General features: G+C 57.3%; 1 protein-coding gene across 2 annotated transcripts in view; it reads left to right on the forward strand.

Moving 5' to 3' along the window:
• Window positions 1-19,845, forward strand: part of RASA3 (RAS p21 protein activator 3) — a 113,688-nt gene extending 93,843 nt beyond the window's left edge. For both annotated transcript variants that reach the window (XM_032402553.1, XM_032402554.1), the window contains 11 exons: window positions 757-880; window positions 1,971-2,077; window positions 2,895-2,972; window positions 4,685-4,762; window positions 6,126-6,199; window positions 7,006-7,112; window positions 7,613-7,695; window positions 11,987-12,195; window positions 13,864-13,967; window positions 17,718-17,901; window positions 18,383-19,845. In XM_032402553.1, the coding sequence (XP_032258444.1) occupies window positions 757-880; window positions 1,971-2,077; window positions 2,895-2,972; window positions 4,685-4,762; window positions 6,126-6,199; window positions 7,006-7,112; window positions 7,613-7,695; window positions 11,987-12,195; window positions 13,864-13,967; window positions 17,718-17,901; window positions 18,383-18,458 (1,224 nt within the window). In that variant the 3' untranslated portion in view covers window positions 18,459-19,845. The remainder of the gene's footprint in view (window positions 1-756; window positions 881-1,970; window positions 2,078-2,894; window positions 2,973-4,684; window positions 4,763-6,125; window positions 6,200-7,005; window positions 7,113-7,612; window positions 7,696-11,986; window positions 12,196-13,863; window positions 13,968-17,717; window positions 17,902-18,382) is intronic.
• Window positions 19,846-20,956: the final 1,111 nt, after the last annotated feature.

Genomic DNA, 20,956 nt, shown 5'->3' on the forward strand with positions numbered 1-20,956 from the left:
TGGTTCAGCCCTCTCCAGAGCCAGTCGCCCATCCGCAGGATTTGGGCACGTGGCCACCTTGGGCGCTGCGTCTCTCTAGGATTTGGGGTGGGGACCAGACTGGGACGTGCTCTGCAGGGTGTCCACCAGAGCCTGTGGGAGGAGACCGGCCCTCTCCGCTGCTGGGAAGTGGCACCCCTTTCTGGGGACTCGCGCCGCTCCTGGCCTGCGCACTCGGCGCCTGGGCCTTCCCTTCTCCCGGGGCGACCGGGAGCCTCCCCACCGGGCTGGCTCATGGCCTGGCTTCTTCCCAGCCTGGTCTGTCCTGCTGCAACAGACGTGGTCCCACACCCAGGCCACGTCCACCCGTGTCCTCCCAGGGTGCGGTCGTTTTTTAAAACAGCCAGACTCCCTGATTGGACAGGGAGTTTTAATCTTACATAGGGTTTATTCAGGTTAAGTCTTTTTCATGCCTTTGAAGAAAAGAGACGGGGTTCTCACTGTCGGGGAGGCACGTTCCAGGGAGTTTCACCCCTGCACCCGTTAATGAGGTCACGTGGAGGAGGGGGACGCCCCCAGAGCTCCAGGTGTTTGCCCCGGTGACCGCTGCTGCCGCCAAAGAGGCCCCTCTGTACGTGCTGAGGGGGAGTGCGTCCGCAGCTGCCACGGCTGCTCCATCCCCGGTGTGGTCGGACTGCTCCAGGGGCCAGCAGGGCGGCCTGGGGAGAGAGCGATCCACACAGGCAGTTGGGGTGACCCACCTGCACCCCGTTGCAGGAGAACCTGCGGCAGTACGTGGACCGCATCTTCAGCGTCATCACCAAATCAGGAGTGAGCTGCCCCACCGTCATGTGCGACATTTTCTTCTCTCTTCGAGAGGCGGCTGCCAAACGCTTCCAGGGTGAGTCTTTGGTGCAGAAAACATCCACGGCCCCTTGCTGGGTGGTCCCTGTCCCCACTGCCAGGCACCTCAAAGCCAAGAAGGGACGTTGCAGAGTCCTGTAGACAGGATCCCAGCTATGGCACTGGGTCAGTGCCCGTTCCCACACGGCAGCCCTCTCCTGCCCAGCCGGGCTCCGGGTCCTGCCTGCAGCTGCCCCTGGGTGGATCCAGGCCCAGGCCCCAGATGGGAAGGCCGGCTGGCCAAGTTCGGTCACAGCGGTTTATTTGGGATGGAGCATTAATTTCTGTGAGTTTGGGCCCCTCCGGTAAGAGAAGCCGCCCTTCCCAGTTCTTCGCGGTTCTGACTGGAAGGTTGAGGCAGTCCTCAGCACCCCACGTCATGCAAGTGTGCCTTGCTGAGCCCTTGTGGACTTGGGACAGGAGGGATCCCGGGGATGAATCGCCCCTTCAGTTGTGCCCATTGGTCAGGGAGGCACCGGGATTCACCCTGTGCAGACCTGCCCACGGGCAGAGCAAAGGTGTCGTGCCCTGGTGGCAAGTGTCAGGTTAACTGAAGACTGGGATGAAGGCTGAGGAGGGGCCGGTGTGTGCCTGCCTCCCCACGATGCCCAGCAAGCCCCGTCCACGGCCCTGAGGAGCCCGTGGGTCAGCCCAGATGTGTCCTGCTGCCTCCGGGGACCTTTGAGCCCCCAGAGTAGTCCCTGGGGCCTTGACAGGAGCCCCCTCCCGCCTGCCCGTGTGGGCACCCCTCAGCTTGTCCAGCAGTGGAGACTGGGCCTCATATCCAGCTCTGTGGACAGGAGCTCCTGCTTTCAGAGCACATGGGCTCCTTCCAGCACCAAAGAGCACCTGGTGTCTGGGAGGGGCTGCTACCGAGCGCACCCAGCCCTCAGACACTCTTTGGAATCGTCTCCCAGCGCAGCTGGCCCGCCAGGTCCTATCCGTCACGGCCCCGCTACCAAAAGGGGCTGAGCTGTTAGTAGTAGTGAGGCGGAGAGTGACCGGGGGCAGGTGCACTCAGGGGCGGGTCCCGGTTCACCGCTCTCCCCGGAAGGACGTTGAACCAGCTCTCTGCGTTCCGGCCACAGATGACCTGGACGTGAGGTACACCGCTGTGAGCAGCTTCATTTTCCTGAGATTTTTCGCTCCTGCCATCCTGTCCCCCAACCTCTTCCAGCTCACTCCTCACCACACGGTGAGTGAACATCAGCCCCCATAAACTGGTAAACCCGCCCTCCCGGGCCTGCAGGTGTGTGTGCGGCCTCCTTGCTGGAGGAGGAGGGAGGGGCGGCCAGGCTATGAACTCCTTTATCCACAGGAAGGGTTAGCTCCTCTGCCAAGCTGTGTCTGTTAAACACAGGTGGATGCTGTGACCAGGATTTCTCACTTCTACCTTAAGAAAAATGGAGCATTTATGATTTTGTGTACATTCAGTCACATATTCAATCAACAAACGCTTACTGAGCCCCTCAGGGCCAGGCTCTGAGTGACGCACTAACAGAGCGTACCCTGCAGTGACCGAGCTTGGCAGAAAGCCCAGGGCCAGGGGATTCAAGGGGCCCTATTCCCGTCTTTGTTGGTTTTAGGTTAAACCGCGTGAAGGGCAAGCGAGAAACCCCGGGTAGGGCTGCTTAGGGGACTCAGAACTGGGCAGGGAAGCTGCTCGTTTAAAGATGCCCCTTGTGCGTGTTGGGCTGGGCGCTTATCTGCAGCTACTCTCCTCTCCCTGCCCTGCGGGCCTCCTGGTGCCCTGGGGAGGCACTGGGGTCCAGGCCACAGTGGCCCGAGAGCCTGCGTCTTGAGCGTCTGTTGTGTGAGCTCTGGGAAAGCTCACACAACAGAGGAGCCTAGAGGGACGTGTCCCGCGTTCGCCTGCCTTCTATTGCATCGGGCGGCACATCGGGCGCCTTTTAGGTGATGTGACCCGTTTTGTCACTGTGTAATTCTGGGTTCAGTCACAACATTTCTGGAAAACTGAAACAAAACTTGCGTTTCTCCTTTCCATCTGATAGGACCCACAGACGTCTAGGACGCTGACACTTATCTCCAAGACTATTCAAACTCTTGGCAGCTTGTCCAAGTCAAAATCTGTAAGTCATTTATTTTAATCATCTCTTTTTAACACAAGAGAGTGTGGGTTCAACACAGTTATAAGGATAAGGGACAATAAAACCCACATGGCATCCCCACCTACCATCTGAGTGGAGAGAACGTTCCAGCAGCTTGCAAGCTCCTCTTGCCTGCTGAACTGTGAAACTTTGCTTTTTGAGACTGTTTTGTTTGGGGGCAAGTTATCCTCAGAGGCTGAGTTTGTCTTTGTGAATCATGTACTTAACACAGGTTCACTGTGGGGATGATGATTTACAATTAAATTTCACAGGCCGGTAGCATACAGGGTAATGTCTCTTAATAAGCAGTAAAGAAGTGACATCCCCCAAACCAGTGGTAGATTCATCCCCCTGTGTTCCAGGCAAGGGGAGGGGGAGGAATAAAGTTCAAATCCTGTGTCTTCCCCAGACACAAGGGTGAGCGATGACATTGGCCCCTGCCAAAAGGAAAAGTCCCCGTTGCTGGAGCAACTGTTGCTGGGGAACACCGAGGTCTTGACAGGCAAGTGGGTGACCTGGGGGGCCGCAGAATCGCCCCTCCCAGGGCCCAGCAGTCCCCTGGCCGGACCAGAGCGTCTCCTGTGTTTGGGCAACATGTGCCCAAGGGCAGGGCCCTCAGCCAGAGTGCTCATCAGGGACACGGGGAGCGGGGCGTGTTCCCCTCACAGATCCCTTCATTTCTGTCACGAACAAGTGGGTTTCCGTCAGACCGACCTACGGCATGGGGGCAATAACCGTAGCAGGTGGCGCGTTACCAGCTCCTGATCGGACGGCTGGTGCATCCACTCCCGTGGGGGGGTTCAGAGACCGCGGGGGCCCAGCCGTGAGCATCTGAGGACATCCGTGCCTGAGGCAGACGTGCTGCCAGGGACAGATGGGGGGCTCCTCCAGGGGCAGCCTACAGCACGCCGCGTCCTTCTGGGCCCTGAGGGTCTGCCCCAGGCCCCACGGCCCCCAGAACGCGGGTGATGACACGCAGTTCTGAAGACATGGGCTACTATGTGTAGCGATGGTGATGTGGGGACAGCTGGGCATGTTCCGTGGGATTGAAGGTCAAAGCTGGCTGCGCAGGGACGGGGCCCATCTGGTGGAGGCCTCCCCTTCTGCCTGGACCTGCAGAAGCCCCAGCCCAGCCCTCCCCATTCTGTTCTCTGTGGGGTCCAGTCGCTGCCGGCAAGCAGCCCCTGTGGGGGAAACGCTCGGCTGTCTGTGGATTGGAGTGAAGTAAAGGATGTGTGGTGGCCGGCAGCAAGCTGGCTGCTCTTCTGGCCATCCGTGGAGACTCGGATGAACGAGTCCATGCTGGATGTGAGGTCTGCACAAAACCCACCTCGTGGCACATCCAGAAACAGTAAAGTGGCCTAACCCTGAGGACGCTGCTCGCAGCGGGTGCGGCATCAGGAGGGGTGCTAAGCCGGCCGTGCGTTCCTGAGCTGTGCTCTGACGTTCACACATCAGGGGCCCCTCCTCAGCACCCCCAGGTCACAGAGGAGGCTCCAGAGCAGCGGCCTCATCGGGGTGCCCGTGTAAACTGCATAGACCTGGAACCCAGAGCCTGGGCTGAGCCCTGGCATCTAACTTTGTTTAGTGGCCGTCACGGAGGCTGGTCATGATGCACGCCTCTAGATGGTTCCATTTGGGACCAGGAATCCAGAGACCTGTAGGCCTTTGTTAAGTGACCTGTTTCATTTTAGGCCAGTTTTAAGGAATCCTACATGGCTGCATTTTATGAATTCTTCAACGAACAAAAATATGCTGATGCAGTAAAAAACGTGAGTATGGACATCAGTTAACTTGAACGGACCTGCCCCCAAGTCGTATGCTGTTCCTAAGAAACCACTGTTGTAGAAAATTGAGTTAAAATTCACAGAAAACAGAAGTGACCATTAACTACTGTAAGGAGTTCAGAGCATTGTTCCCTTCAAAGTCCCTGACCACCCTCCACGGTTCTGGGGCTCTGTGCACCCCGGGGCGCCATGACCCCTTCTATACCCTCCTGTTCTGTCCACCCTGCACGGTCCTGGGACTCTCTGCACCCCGGGGCGCTGTGACCCCTTCCACATTCTCCTGTTCTGTCCACCCTGCATGGTCCTGGGACTCTCTGCACCCCAGGGGGCCATGACCCCTTCCACACCCTCCTGTTCTGTCCACCGTCCACGGTCCTGGGACTCTTTGCACCCTGGGGGGCCATGACCCCTTCCACACCCTCCTGTCCACCGTCCACGGTCCCGGGACTCTCTGCACCCCGGGGCACCGTGGCCCCTTCCACACCCTCCTGTTCTGTCCACCCTGCATGGTCCTGGGACTCTGCACGCCCCGGGGGGCTGTGACCCCTTCCACATCCTCCTGTCCACCCTCCACGGTCCTGGGACTCTGCACCCTGGGGCACCGTGACCCCTTCCACATCCTCCTTTTCGGAACAGACAGATGGAGTTCTTCTCCCTGATTGGTGGGGTGCTCTACCTCTCTAGAACGCTGCCCTGTTTGTTTTGCAAATCCTCTGCAAGTCCCTTGCCTTGCCCTTCCTGGCCATCTACTCCTGGGGCCCCCACAAATGCCTGAGTCATGGCGCCGGGGGACCCAGACCCGGAGTCAGGGACATGGCACATGGAGAGGGTCTTTTCTGGATCCTAAAGCTTTACTTTTTCTCTTGTGTTCAGAAGCAGTCACACATACTTACCTCTTAGAAATCATAAAAACCAGGACCCAGAATAGGAGGAAGGGAGAGGAGCTAGAGGTGCGCATCAGTTGATGGAGGGAATCCAGACGGGTCATGGAACAGTTGAATTAGGAGGGGAGGGTGTCCTGGGAGGAGAGCCTGTGCTGCTCACATTCCAGTAGAGGTGCATTCTTGCATCACCTGTTGACGTGCAGGTGGGCCTCCAGGTGTCACCAGAAGCCTGGCAGCCAGGTGAAGCAGCAGCTGGGGGTCTGGTGGGAGGCCGGAAGCTTCCTGGCTGCAGCAGAGATATGCTCAGGACCCCTGACTCTTGCAGAAGAACCCATGCTCCCCACATTCCTCTCTCCTCTGGCATCAGAAAGAGACACAGCATGACACTGCTGTTTCTGCGTGAGAAGGAATGTATCCAAGCGTGCCATTTCCCCTTTAACCATTTGCCGTCTTTCCCACTTTAGTTTTTAGATCTGATCTCATCTTCTGGGAGAAGAGACCCCAAGAGCATAGAGCAGCCCATCCTGCTTAAAGAAGGGTAAGGCCTGCGTCTGCTGCTGGGTCAGCAGGAGAGAGACGCAGGGGCGGTGCTCCTGGCCGTCCCTGCCATGGACTGAGGCGTCTCTGCCCATGTGGCTGTGGCCTCCCAGCTCACAGGCAGCCAGACCTGGCAGGGGCTGTCCAGGCCTGGGCCATCATGGCCACCGTCCACGTCTCGATCCAGCAACACCGCGCATAGGGCATCGTGAGACGTGCTGGTGTAGGCTTTCCTTTGTGCCTCTGCCCTGCGGGTTGTGTGCGTGGAGAAACACCTGTCAGGCGGAGAGAGGGCTGGGGAGGCTGAACCACCCCTGCATGGTTGGCTCACTCACACCGCGTTCAGGACCCTCCCTCCCTCCATCAGCCCCCCACTCCTGAGGCGTCTCCTGCTCCAATCCCTCCTTGTTTCCGGAGCGCACCTGCCATGGCCCCATGGGCCTGCCCACCTTCTTACGGGCGTCTCTTGTTGGTATTCCCAGTGTGGGAGCGTGGGGAGGGGGCGGCTGCTTTGTTGGAGGTCTGTTGAACCCCGTGTCCTTGCCAGCTTGTGATTTAAAGTTAACACCATCATAAGCAGGGGCTAAACTTTTCAGAAGTAGAGACCTTTGCCTTTTGGTTTTTAACCCTATCACTTGGAGATACAATAAGATGTTAAAAATCTGCAGGCCGTGTTGGGTAGGACAGATGTGAAAGAAGCAGTTTATTTGGATTTTGCAGGTGGGACTTCGGGCTGTGGTGTGGGGGAGGTGCTGGATGTTCCCTGAGCCCCGACATTCACCCACAAACATGTCCTGTTCACAACAGGTTCATGATTAAGAGGGCTCAAGGACGAAAACGCTTTGGGATGAAGAATTTTAAGAAAAGATGGTTCCGCCTGACCAACCATGAATTTACCTACCAGAAAAGCAAAGGTAACGAGAAATTGGCTTTTTACTTGATTTTCACACTTTATTCTGAGGGGCCAGAGCCTTGCTTGGGGCCCTGATGGGGTTACCGCCTGCTTTTCTGGAGTAAAACGAAGAGCATGGAGTAAGCGTCCCATGGAGTGAGCAGTTTCTCACCACAGGACCATGTGGGAGACATCCGTCCGCTCTGGTGGCCTGGGTGGGGGTGGGGAGCCAGGGGGCCTGCGCCTCTGGGCTCCAGGCATGGGAGTCGGGGTCCTGTGTTGGCTGTGTCCTCCCAGATCTGATGTGGCTTAGATCTCGGTGACGCGGCCCTGGGAAGTAAAATGTGGAGACAGGCTCCTCAAGACGGTGTGCGGCTGGAGGCGTTAGGGTCCCTGGGAGGTCCTGGTGCGTGAGGCCCGGCTGTTCTGCGGTGTCCCCTGCCCATGGCCTGTGTGTGGCTTACCCACCCCCCAAGGTGGGCGCCCTCTCACCCGCCCCCTCATGAGCCCTCTCTGCGGCAGGAGACCAGCCTCTGTATAGCATTCCCATCGAGAACATTCTGGCCGTGGAGAGACTGGAGGAGGAGTCCTTCAAGATGAAGAACGTGAGTGTTGTGTCTCCACTCACTTTTCAGGGGTTTCTCCTTTGCTCTCGTGCCCCCACCATCGCCCCGCCGCCCCTGCCCTCCTCCACGGAGCCCCATCACCTGGGTGCTGTGACCTGCCGGAAAGTGCGTTCCTGGCAGCAGCAGGGACTGGGGGCAGCTCTGGGACCCTGTGGGGTTTCTTTGAAACTAATTTTGATCTGGTTTTGAACTTACAGGAAAGTGGCAAGAATAGAGCAGGACCCCCCGTGTCCCCTAACTCAGAATTGCGGGTTGTTTGCATTTGTCCCATTTGCTGAGCATATTCCTTCATTCTGTCTTCGTCTCTCTCCACGTGCACGTGTTTTTCTGAGCCACGTAAATACTTGAGCGTGTTCCCTGACAACGAGGACGTTCTGGCAGAGAACGCAGACAGCTGCCCGAGGCAGGACCCCAGCGCTGGTGCAGCGTTACTACCGACCGCCGTCCACGCTGGCTGTGCTGACAGCCGTCTCTGCAGCTGTGTGTGTCCCCAGCCGAGTACCACGTGGTACATTCTCTGTCGTGTTCTTGATCTGGAACATCCCTCAGACTTTCTCTGTGTTTGGCAGCCTTGGTGTTTTCGAAGTACTGAGGCCAGGTTTTGTGGGCATCTCTCAATCTGGGTGGTAGGTTCAGGCAACCTGTTTTGCCAGGCATCCCGTGGAGGCGAGTGTGGCCCCCCCTGGGCGCGTCTTGTCAGGACGGCTCACGGTGACCGTGGGGGAGACACAGGGCTGTGTCCACCTCTGGCTCCTCCTCAGGCTCTTGCCCGTCCTCAGTGGCTCCCTGCTTCCCTCGTCCCTTCACTACTTTTTCTTGGCTTCTGCCGTGGAGAGCTCCGCCCCACGGGGGTTCTTCGCTTGCCTGTTAGGGCCACGTTTTGTTCAGGGCCGGCGCCCTCACTGCCCAGTGTGGCTGTGGGACGTGGCAGCGCTTCTGGCTGCACCGTCATTCCCGTCACCGGCACACACCGCGGGCACGCATGCATCCCACTCGGCCGAGCGCCGGCGGGGTTTCCGAGGGAGCCACCGGTGAGGATTTGGGAGCCAGGCTCTGCATGGGGAGACTTCCTGTGTGTTCCCACGGGTTGTCCTGCAGGGGAGCCCGCACGTCAGGTCTGCTCACCGCTTAACACTTTATAAACGGCACAGACCTCTGGGGACTGTCGGCACAGGCGGGAGCAAGCCTGGGTTTTCTTGTCACTGCGCGCCTTGAAGCTCGGGGGGGGAGGGAGGAAGTGCTCCTGCCCGCCACCATGGCCACCGAGGCCACCGGGTCAGCTCTCGTCACCTCCCATGCAGTCTCCAGGCTCTGGGGGAACGTGCGCTCACACCGGACACCTGGAGGCCTTGTTCTGGGGGAGGTGGGGTCTGTGTAGGAAAGTTCCCTGCGGCCTTGCTGGCTGGTGGCTTTGCTTGGACGACATCCCTACCGAGGTCGGGTGGCGAGGTGCCTGAGGGTACCAATGGCCTCCCGTAGCCCCCACAGCCCTCAGCATGGAGCCTGATGTCTGCATTCTGCCCTCTCTTTCCCCATCTGGTCCCATCTCTGTTTCTCTGTTCCTGATTTTCCAAATACTTTTTATACTTTTGTTTCATTAGATGTATTTTATCTAAGTTATCTGCAGTCTTTTTTTAGAGCTAGATGAGGAGTAAATAACAAATAGTAGTTCAAACTTAAAATGCTACGAATCATTCCCCGGTCTTCCAGCTTTACAGAAGCTCCGACCCGTGAGGGTTTGACAAGCAGTGAGGCCTCTGCCCTGTCAGCTTCCCCAGGGAGAGAGTGCTTCTTCTCTCTTGTTCCAGACCCCGTCTCGGCCAGCAGCCCTGGCTTGGCGCATTTCTCTGCCACTCTTCCTCCTGTCCGCACTCTGGCCGAGGGCTGGTGTGGACAGAAGGACGGCCCGTTGGCCGGTTCTCCCCGATGATGTTGATGATGGGATTGCCCCTCCTGTGGGGGATGGGATAAACCCCCGACCTTGCCACCCGGTGGCCACCTGGGCCCTTCGTAGCCTCACCTGCAGATGACCGTCGTCCTCTGGAGCCCAGGGTTGCTGCCGGGCAAACAGTTCATGAAGCACAATGCCTGGGCCTCTGCCAACGTTCATCCATTGCCCTTACAGCGTGTTCGGTTATAGTACCGTATTCCTCAGGGGAGGCCCCGCAGCGGTCCAACCAACGGTGTAATTTGGAATCCTTAGAGTAAAAAGGCTGGTCTCTTTAAGGAGAGAGAGAGATGTTCTCAAGGTGTTGACGATTTTAGTTTTTTGTCTTTAAGATTCGGAAAGTGGCTGTCCGCGGAAAGACCTGGCTTAGCTGGTGCTCTCCGTGCGCTCATCAGGGACACCTTCCAGGCCCTGTAGTCCTTGTTCTCTGAGGTCACGGACAGCTGTTCGGGCACCAGCTCTGGGGCTGGCTCCGTGTCCTGGGATGGCTTCTCCCCGTAAACATCCTGAGGGGGAGTTACAGCTCTGGCCCAGTCTCCAGAGGAGCAGACAGGCTCAAGAGGAGGGAGCTTGCAGGACCTCACGCCACTCGTGTGGGGGCAGGAACTCAGACCCGACCTGCTATCCTGACAGCCTGCATGCGTGGTTCATCTCCAGCAGCCCCAGGCCCAGCCCCCCTCCCCGTGTCCCTGGTCGTTTGCTTCACTGTTTGTGTCTTCCTGAGTGTTGCCAGCTGCCCCCGCCCCCCAACACCACGGGCTTTAGGGAAATTAGATGTTGTAGCAGCTCTGCGTTGCTTGAGAACCTTCTTCAGATGCCAGGAGCCATCCACAGTAACCGCTGGCCCCGGGAGGATGGCCCTTGCACCCCGTCTCACCCCGCGGGCTCTCCTACAGACACTGGGTTCAGGGTTTATAGGAAGGTCCCCAAGTCAGGTTCTGCTTCCCAGGAGCTGACAAGGGCTCTGACCTGTCTCCCGTCTCCTATGTCTGTCTTTTGCTCATTGGCACAGTTTGGGGGGGACACAGTGGGATCGCAGCCATACACAGATTTGCAGTCTGAGGCCCATGCAACAGTGCATGTGTGCCCAAGGTGGGCCAGGGTCGGGGGCTCAGCCCCAGCTATTCACTCAGGAACTCGGACGTACGGCTTCTCCTCCCCGGATCCATCAACTCCTGTTCCTCCTCTCCGTGCACACCCCCTCCCCTTGGAAAAGCCCACCATCATCTTTAACATTCTGATTCCTGGCCTCTTCTAGGGCCCTCTTACAAGTCCAGCCTAAGAGCCCTCCAGGGCCCTGGCCTGCCCACTTCCCCGCTCACCCCCATCTTCTGTGTATAGCCTGGCCTGCTCCTGCTGGGAGCACCCGGCCCTCCCGGGGCTCAGGGCCTTTGCACCTGCTATCCCCCTGCCCCAGGACCTCCACTGCCCCAGGACCCCCGCTTCTCCCATCCCTGCTGCCTTAGGACCCCCGTACCTCTCGTCCCCGCTGCCCCAGGACCCCCATGCCTACTGGTCCTTCTGCCTGGGACTCTCCATCTTGTTCTCCTTTTCCCACTCAGCTTAATTATCTCTTAGTCATCTTTCTGACCTCAGCTGGGTCCTTTGTTTAGAAGGTTCTTGCCTGACTCTTCCTTTGGCGTACACAACCCTTACACTTTGTGTTCATCCCTATCCTTCTTGCTGGCTGGAAGTTCATGACAATAGAAACTCTGGGCCACCTGGGTCCCCAGAACCTAGGGCAGTGCCTGGTTCAGGAATGGTGGCTGAACAACAAGAAAGGCGGCAGGGGCTCTGAGAAGCCTCAGAGGAAGTAACACCGACCTAGAAGGAGGAGGAAGAGCCTCCTGGTCAGGAGGGGTGGGTGCATTTTTCCAGATGGACACACAGCCCATACAAAGGCCCTGAGGTAGGTGTGGGGGTGAGGACAGGACCGTGGGCAGTATAAGCTCTGATGCATCTTGCACAGAAGGCCGCCCTGGCTTAAAAAACCATTTATGTAATGGCCACAGTGAAACGGCAGGGAGATGTACGGTGCTATGCCTTTGCTTTTTGAATGGAGCCCCCAAGACCCCAGGAAACAGAGTGCCTTGGCCAGGCTGACCAGGGGTGACCCAGCTGAGTCACTTCAGTCTCCTGAGTCCCCCAGGGGGAAGGCTGTGGCTTGTGGCTCTGTCACGTTCAAGGACAGCAGAAGCCCTTTGTGCCTGCCACAGCCCCTGGGCCTGCCCGTCCCTCCCCCCACATCTGTACTAAAGACCCTCGAGGCCCAGGCAGGACATCTTGCTCTGGCCTCTCTGATCCTCTTCCCTGTCCCCTCAGATGTTCCAGGTCATCCAGCCCGAGCGAGCACTGTACATCCAGGCCAACAATTGTGTGGAGGCCAAGGCCTGGATCGACATCCTCACCAAAGTGAGCCAGTGCAACAAGAAACGCCTCACTGTCTACCACCCGTCCGCCTACCTGAACGGCCACTGGCTGTGCTGCAGGGCCTCCTCGGACACAGCCCCCGGCTGCTCCCCCTGCACTGGGTAGGTCTGTGCCTCCCCAGCCCCAGGACCCTCCCAGCTGACACAGGCAGAGGAGGGGTCCCACAGGACCAGCCCAGACGACGGAAATCAAATCCGAGCCAGCAGGAAGCGAAAGCGGAGGGTATTGAATATACATACAGAGAGAGAGAAGGACAGAGCCTACGGGAGACTCGGAAAGGAAAACTGCAGGAGTCTCCTCTTTGCTTGGGGCCTGGGGTTTTTAATGGCCACTGTGGTCTGGTGCATGTGTCCCCTTAGGCATCCAGGAACTGGTCGGCACAAAGACAGGGTCCAGATGTCCTTGATAAGTTACTTGTTCCCTCAAGCCAGGGGTCTTGGCCTCAAGGTGTTTGGAGTAAGTGGTCTTAGAGAACATTTATGACGACCCCGCCCGGTCACTCCTGTTTTCCACTGTGCTGGAAGACTCCAAAGATATCATCACCTCTTCGTCCCTTACAAGGAGGACATAATGCTACATGCATTGCAAGGCATGTGTAGAGTGGGGCGGAGGTGCAGGCCTAGCAAGAATAGAAGCTGGAAAAGGAGCAAAGAAAAAAAAAAAAACAGGCTTTTTTTTTCTATGGGGTCCTTTCAGTTTCCCAGTCTCACACCCACCCCATATGGCCAAGCACAGTTGTCCAGCTTGTGCACTGTACAGGGAAGTTTGGCCAAGGGGCTGCACTGGGGCTTGGCAAGCCGCACATGCACAGCTGAGTCTCCTAGGCTGTTCTCTCGATTGTTGAGGAGCCTCCATACAACAGAGCCCTGGGCTCACCCTCATGAAGTCTCTCTGAGACTGTCAGGAGCCCTGAGCCATCAAGGGTCCTCCTGCCTCTGCCAGGGGTCCTAGTGGTCCTTCAGGGTGGGTGGCAGTGAAGGAAGGTGCTCCATGCTGAGGAAAGACTCCCAGGGGCAGGGTGCTGTCGTGTTTCTTCTAGAAGAGCCTGGACGCGTTCCACCATCCTGCTCACACCCCCTTTGGTTTCTGCAGCTGTCCTCTGCACACCCTCTCCCTTACCTTCCTGCCCCACCGTTAGCTGGGCCTCCTGAGGGTCATGAGAGGCTCACCTCTGCCCCTTCCGGAAGGTGACCTGGGTCCCTCAGGGTGCCCCATGTGACCTGTGAGAACAGTGACGACTGCTATCTGGTGTGGGTGTGGGTGGGAGGAATACCCCCAAGCTCACGGAGGTAGGATCCGGTTTCATAGCTGAAAAAGCCAAGACTCGGGAAAATCCCTGCCAGGTCCTTCCCAGGAGAGGCTGAGCACTGTGTCTGGGGGCTGGGACACTGCCGCACCCTCAGGCAGGAGCCGGAGCCACCCCGGGCTGGGGGAGGAGCGGGGACCTGGCTGTCCCCACGTGGGGCAGCCGACCGAACCTTCAGGGCCCACGGCCCACGTGCGTCAGGAGGGGCTCTTTCTCTTCCAGATCATTTCTTGTCACGGCAAAACAAGCCTGGCTTGTTTGCTTGCTGTCTCAGCAGATCTTTAGGTCTCCCGTTCTCCAAGCCTGTGGATGGGCACTTCTCAGTGCTCGTGAGCTAGTCCACAGACCACACGTGAACGCCACAGCCCCGGCGGGGATAATTTCACTTCATAAGATCACTCCGTTATCTAATGACCTCTGACATCATCGTTCTTTCTGTTCTGGTCTCGCTGTGTTTGGGCAGCGGTCTCCCAGCAAACATCCAGCTGGACATCGATGGGGACCGAGAGACGGAGCGCATCTACTCCCTCTTTAACTCGTACATGAGCAAACTGGAGAAAATGCAAGGTAAGCTCAGCACACAGCCTGGTGTGTTGTCTCTCAAGGTGGCTTTGGAGACACCTGGCTGGGGTCCCAGTGACACCTGGAGCTTTCTGCAGGGATGACCGGCCCTCGGAGCCCCTGTGGTCTGCGTGCAGTGTTCTCATTCATGGACTGGAGGGCGCTTTCTGCAGGTTAGGCAGATGTGGAGGATCTACTTTATTTTTTTTTTTAAGATTTTATTTATTTGACAGAATGAGAGAGCACAAGCAGGGGGAGCAATAGAGGGAGAGGGAGAAGCAGGCTCCCTGAGGAGCGGGGAGCCCGACACTTGGCTCGATCCCAGGACCCTGAGATCATGACCTGAGCCAAAGGCAGACGCTTAACCAACTGAGCCACCCAGGCGCCCCAGGATCTACTTTAATAACAGATTCTGCAGATAATTTTAAGATGGAATTTAGTTGCAACCTCTGAGCTGCCAAGTTCTTGAGAAGATCCTATGTTTAATAATCTCCCATACCCCCAGACTGTGTTCTCCAGAGGGACGCATGCATGTGTGGGGGGGACATGTGTGGGTGTGTGGACACGTGTGGGAGTGTGCACGTGGGAGTGTGTACGGGTGCACGCATGCCCAGAAGCTGCAGACACAATATTTAGGTAGCTTGATTATCCTCGACATTTAGCTCAGAAGAGGCGATCGTAACAAGAGCCCACTGAGAGGCAGATGAGGGCCCTTAAGCCCCCCTCTGAATGTGAAATAAAGCTGAGTGGGTCTGGAAATACACCGATCAGATACTTTTCCTTTTCTTTTTCCTGATCTAAGCCAGTATTATCAGTGGTGGGCCTCAGCCTGGAACTTACTTTAGTCCTGCTCCGGCGAGCATGCCGTGGTGGTGAGCCTGCCGTCTGTGAGCTCAGCCACTCCTGTCCTCCAGTCCCCTCATGCAGCCTCGAATGACGCCTCTGGATGCACACCCAGGCACGTGCACGATCACACATGGATGCACGTGCATGCAAGACAGCCGTGTTCACACACTTGAACACATACAACTGCACATGCATACACCCACACCGCCCCAGTGGACCCTCCCCCAGCGAGCGTGCCCCACACAGCACTTGGCTCCAGAGCTCCAGGAGGCCGTGCAGCAGTGGCCCTGGGGCTACAGCAAGCCTCAAGGTGGCAGCCCCTTCCCAGCGCACTGAGCAGAGTGACCACAACGGAGGAGGGTAAAGGAGTCTTGGAGAGGTTGGAGCCACCATGTGAGATCCAGGTTCATGAAGGAGGCTGACTAAGCCTTGCATGATCAGCCACCTTCCAGTGACCTCTCTCCACACACTGTCTCCCTCTTGCTTCCAGCCTGGGGTCACCCCAGCGTCACACCATTGCAGGACCCCATGCCTCTGCCCCTGATGCCACCCTCTGCTCCCTTCATCTGGCTAATATCTGTCTTGTGAGTCTCCTCCTCTAGGGAGCTTTTTCTAACCCTGTGTATTTCTCTGTCATTGCCATGATAATCATCTCTGATCTGTTCACCCTCAGTACACTTGACCCTTTGAGAGCGGAAGCAGATCTTATTTACCCCAGTGCCTGATATGAAGGAGGAACTGAATACCTGTTTTCTGGTTGAATGGATGGACAGGCAGTGAATGACAGATGGGTGGATGATGGATGGATAGATGTTGGGTGGATGTTGGATAGATGATAGGTGGATGGATGGTGGATGGCTGGATGATGGATGGGTGGGTGATGGGTGGATGATGGGTGAATCAAGGATGAATGGTGATGGGTGGATGGGTGATGGGTGGATGGATAGATAATGAGTGGCTGATGGATGGATGGATGGATGGATGATAGGTGGAGAGATGGGTGGATGATGGATGGATGGGTGGATGGATGATGGAGAGACAGATGATGGATGGATGATTGATGGCTGGGTGGATGGATGGATGATAGGTGAAGAGATGGATGGATGGGTGGGTGGGTGGGTGGATGAATGATAAGTAGATTGATGGATGGATGATAGGTGGAGAGATGGATGGAGAATGCATGGATGAATGAGTCTCCCTCCCAGTGTAGGAATCATCTGGACAAGTGTTCATAGTGTCAACATGATTGGTGATCTTAGAGTGCACCTCCACTTCCCTGTCCTCTTTCATGAAATGGGTTAACCACCTGGGTTAATCCAGGATCCAATCACACAGCCCCCATGAGGCAGTTAGCATGGGCTTGGAGCTGAGCAGGGCCTGGCCCCAGCTGCCATATGCTTATCCGAGTCACCTCCACTGCCCTCCTCCCTCCTTTCAGGGTCCACAGTCCTCTCAAGCCGCAGATCCTCGCATTACAAAGGCGTCTGCCTCTTCCCCACCAGCACCACACGGGCAGCGAGAGTCTGTTTGTTTCTGGTCGCTGTTAGCAAAACCACAGACTCGTGCTTATTCAAGGGTGATCCCTTCTGACCTGCCGACACCGGCTGTTTTTACAACAGCACAGCTCGCAGGTACGGCCAGGCCCCCGGACTGGAGCCTCCCAAGGACACGGGTGCTTCCACTTCGCAGAGGGTTCGCTGCGGCTCGGACATAAGTAACCTGCTTCAGGCCCAGTAGTTCCCACAAGTGGGGGCTCTGGGGGGGGGGGGGTCCAGGCAGTTCAGCTCCGGAGACCATAACCCTGCGTCTTACGTAAAAAGAGAAAGGCTGAACTCAAATCAGCACGCTGCCCACCAGGCTCTTCCCTGCATTTCCTCTTCTGCTCATCCGTCCCTCATGTTTAGAGTTGCTTATCTTTCTCACGTCAGGTTCTCTTTTTCTTTAAACTTAAATCTTCTCAGTTTTCCTTTGTACAGACTTGTGAATTTTCAGTAAGAATTAGGATATTTCTCCTGGGTTGGAAATAAAGACAGGTGGAAACCAGAGCCTCTGTGATAATGAGACAGCAACACAGATGGGGCGAGGGGCCCCCGAGATGCTGGCCGACCTCGGCCAGGCGCTGTCCAAATGGCATGTCTTCCCTCCCGCCTCTCTGTGGCCCTGGAACAGAGGGCCCAGCTCAGGGGACAGGTCGGGGGTCCCAGGCCCAGCTCAGGTTTGGGGAACAGGTCGGGGGGATGGGGAGCTAGCTCAGGTGTTTGGGGAACAGGTCGGGGGTCCCAGGCCCAGCTCAGGTGTTTGGGGAACAGATCGGGGATCCCAGGCCCAGCTTAGGTGTTTGGGTGCTTCTCGTGGATGCCTAGAGGCCACAGCATGGTCTTCAGGAGGAGTGATGTGGTCCAATGAGAAAGTCACGTGTCCAGCAGGTGGGGGGTGACAGAAGTCCTAGGAAGCTGCTCGTGCAGACTAGCTGAGAAAGTGCCACCCGTGAGGACAGCTTCTTTTGCACCTTGTGCCCACACGTCCCAGCCACAGGGTGTGCACGTTAATGCTGGGTGAGTGACGCCCTGGCAGCTCTTTCTAAGATGGGGCTTTCCTTGAGGTGGTCTCCCCAGACCAACCCTGGGTGACCCCACAGGCCCTTGAGCCCCCCGGCCCAGTGTCCAGGAACAGACATCTGCCGGTTCTGGTTTGGTGAGCAGTGGGGTGTGGACAGACACAGGTCGCCCAGGAGACAGGCTGGTCAGAGAGGGGGCATCAGACCCTGGCTTCTCCAGGGCTCAGTGTTGGCCCGGCTCTTGGGAACGGCTTCTGCTTCTTTGTGCATTTGCGTGGGAACGGTCAGCCCTTCCCTGAGGAGGCTGCCCATGGAGTTCCTGCCCTGACCTGCGGCCCCTCCCAACGCTGCAGAAGCCTGTGGGAGCAGATCCGTGTACGACGGGCCGGAACAGGAGGAGTACTCGACGTTCATCATCGACGACCCCCAGGAGACCTACAAGACACTGAAGCAGGTCATCGCTGGGGTTGGGGCCCTCGAACAGGAGCACGCCCAGTACAAAAGGGACAAGTTCAAGAAGACCAAGTATGGGAGCCAGTGAGTATGGCATCTGGATCGTAGGGGAACTCTTGGCAAAGGTAACGGGGAAGGGACTGCAAGGAACTTCCTGGGGCTGAGCGTCACCCTGAAGCCACCTACATGCACCCATGAGGACGGGGGCGGCCTCCCCGTCTCCCTCGGAGCAGCCTTCCTGTACTCTCCAGTCTTCTGGACAGTGTCCCAGGGGCAGCACATCCCGAACCTCCTATCTCCAGACCCTCCCGCCTCCAGATCCATTGCTTCCAAAATTAGGCTTTAATGGGCCAGAAGTTGCCTTTCTCTAGGCCACAGATAACACTTGTATAGGCAACTTTTGGCTAAGTCTTTTTTTTTTCTTTGCTTGTCTGTATTTTTCACATTTATTACGAGGAACATATATCACATTTAAAGATAGAAAAAAAGTACTAACATGTGCAGATGGGCACTGGCGATCAGGGCTGTGCCTCATTTTCTCTTCTCCCCCATTTCCCCTTTGCAGGGAGCACCCCATTGGAGACAAGAGCTTCCAAAGCTACATCAGGCAGCAGTCTGAGACCTCCACCCATTCCATTTGAAGCAGGATGTCCTGTCCCAGGACGGTGCCCTGAGCTGCAGCAGGAAAGCCGCGGTCTTTGGGAAGGAGGGAACAGAGAAAGGACAATAGGGCAGGGCATCCGCACTTCTGCAGCTCGCCTGTGACCGGCGCCAGGCTCACGGGACTTCTGAGGCTCTCCCCGGGCCGTGTCTGTGGTTGCTGGTGCGCTGTCTCCACACTGGTGGCCGGTGACCTGAGCTGGCCTCTCTGCAAGGAGGGGCAGGGACGCCGTGCTTTCTGCAGAGCTTGGGCTTCTGAGTCCTGTGCACTTTGCTGGGCTGTGGTGCCCGCGCCGTGGAGCCCTGCAGCTCCCTCCTTTCACATGCTCTGCTTCAGCAAGACCAGGACGCCGAGCGCATCGTCTCCTGTGAGCCTGCCTGCCGGCGGCCGCGCCCACGGGCCTTCTGGGTCCAGCCCTGACGTTGGTAGTATTCCTGGCTGAAGGTCCGTTTTGTGGCTTCGTTGTGTATCACTGCACGAAGATCCCGGTGTGAGGATGCTCTTGATGATTTGCAGGTACGGGGTCCTTCTGCACAGAGTACCTGCGTGGAGGAGGTTCCAGTCTGCTGTCGCAGACGTGGGTGTCCCCGTCCTGTGGGCTGCAGACGCTGGCAGAGCCGGTGACGGGCCGAGCTGCGTGTCCAGCCCGTCCCCCTTCAAGCGAAAGTTGTTGCTGTTTTGCTGTCAGTGGAACTTAAAAGTAGAATCCACATTAGCCGCCCCTTCTGGAAGTTTGCGGAAGGTTTTTAAAATAGAAATATGCATTATTTTCAAGCTGTTTTTCTTAAAGTTTTTAAAGGGCCGTTTCTAATGAGCTCCTTGATAGAAAGTACCTCGGAACATCTAGGCCTGTTCTCGTCAAAGGGGAGGGTGCACAGCAAAGCAACGAAGGGAATGAGCTGCTTCTCTTGGAAGCCGGTGGAAGGCCCTCCAGAGCTCACCAAGGGACGCGAAGCCCTGAGCTGTGCAGACCCTGCAGCCCCCAGGAGCAGGGCTTTGCTGGGTCTCTGTGAAGCCCCTAGAAGCTGCCAGGCAGTGGTGGGTGCTTTTCTGTTGGGGTGGGGGTCCTGACATGGGGCAGTCAGCCTCCGAGCTTTGGAGAGCACTGTTCACACATGCAGGCCTTGTGCCCATCCCTGCTTTTATTTGCAAATACCGTCCTTCGGACTCTGAACCTTGGCAGATAGTAACATTACTTGTCACCAAGACGGTGGAGGGAAACATTGCAAAAAATAAACTTTGGGACACACAACTATTAGGCCGCACCAAACTGCAATTTTTAACATGGATTTGTAACTTAATGTTTCTAAGATACTAATGATTTGCAATGTATTTTACTGGTCAATTAAAACAGATGTTTTATTCTTTCTGAGGACTGGTTTGATAATGGTGCATGTAGGAGATGGGTGCGTGGCGGAGCGGGGCACGTGGGAGGCTGGATGACATGCTTGAGTGGCAGGAGAGGTTCAGCTGTGGGCCTTTGGAGCAAGCTGGAAACCATAGTGCTCTGTGGGATGGAAAGATGTGGGGTCGGGCACTCTGAGTGCGTCCGAGCGTGTTCTGCTGGGAACCTCCAGTGAGGATGGAGACAGGCATTGGCCCAGGGAGGGGAAGACGGGCCCCAGCACGTGCTACTGTCTCTGAGACACAGTGGGCCTCGAGCTCCAGGACCAGTCACAGGCATCCGAGGGGGAGCAGCAGGAAAGGCTGTGGGGAGGCAGAAGTGCTGAGGGCCCTGTCCCACCTGGATGGGTGGAGGGAAGGGGCTGCATGCATGGTGGGTGGCCTGGAGGAGACCTGCCTCCAGGGCAAGGACACATCGTTTCCCTATTCCTTTTTTCCATGTGGTTTTCACTCCGTTGCTGTTTTAATTCCAGCCTGATTCAGCTGTTAGGAAAGAATCAGGTGGTCTGGCTCTGGGGACACCAGGTTGGACTCGGGGTGGGGGGGGGGTCAGCCCCTCCCGGGGGGCATGGACTCGGGGAGAAAGGTGCCATTGCTGCTTCCGTCCGGCCCTTCCCGGCAGCGGGATAGCACTAGGGCTGGGTGGGGGCTGAGGGGTGCGGAGGGGGAGTACCTGCCCACGAGGGCCCCAGGTCAGAGGCCACAGCATCACTCAGCCAGGACGTGAGTGTCCACAGCAGGGCTCCGGGCGGCTCCAAGGAGTCTGGCTGACTCAGACACTTGTGGGACCCAGGGAAGTTCTGCCCCCGTGGGAGGACAGAAAGGAGAAAACCTCGAGGAACGTGGAACCAGACGCCCCTCTCCCAGGACCCCTCTGACAGGTCACAGTGGCTCTCAGGGCCTCAGTCTGTGTCCACCTGCTCTTCTCCAGACAGCCTAAGCGTCCCACCATCCTGGCCTTAGTCCTTTGGCCTCTCCCAGACTAGCGGCTGTGCACGCGGGTACCTGGGCACCACGTCAGCGGCTGCACCAGCCCCTTGGCTGGGTGACCAGAGCCTTCTGGTGCGTGGAGAT

Source organism: Phoca vitulina, unplaced genomic scaffold, assembly GCF_004348235.1.
Source record: "Phoca vitulina isolate PV1807 unplaced genomic scaffold, GSC_HSeal_1.0 scaffold5, whole genome shotgun sequence".
Classification (NCBI taxonomy): Eukaryota; Metazoa; Chordata; class Mammalia; order Carnivora; family Phocidae; genus Phoca; species Phoca vitulina.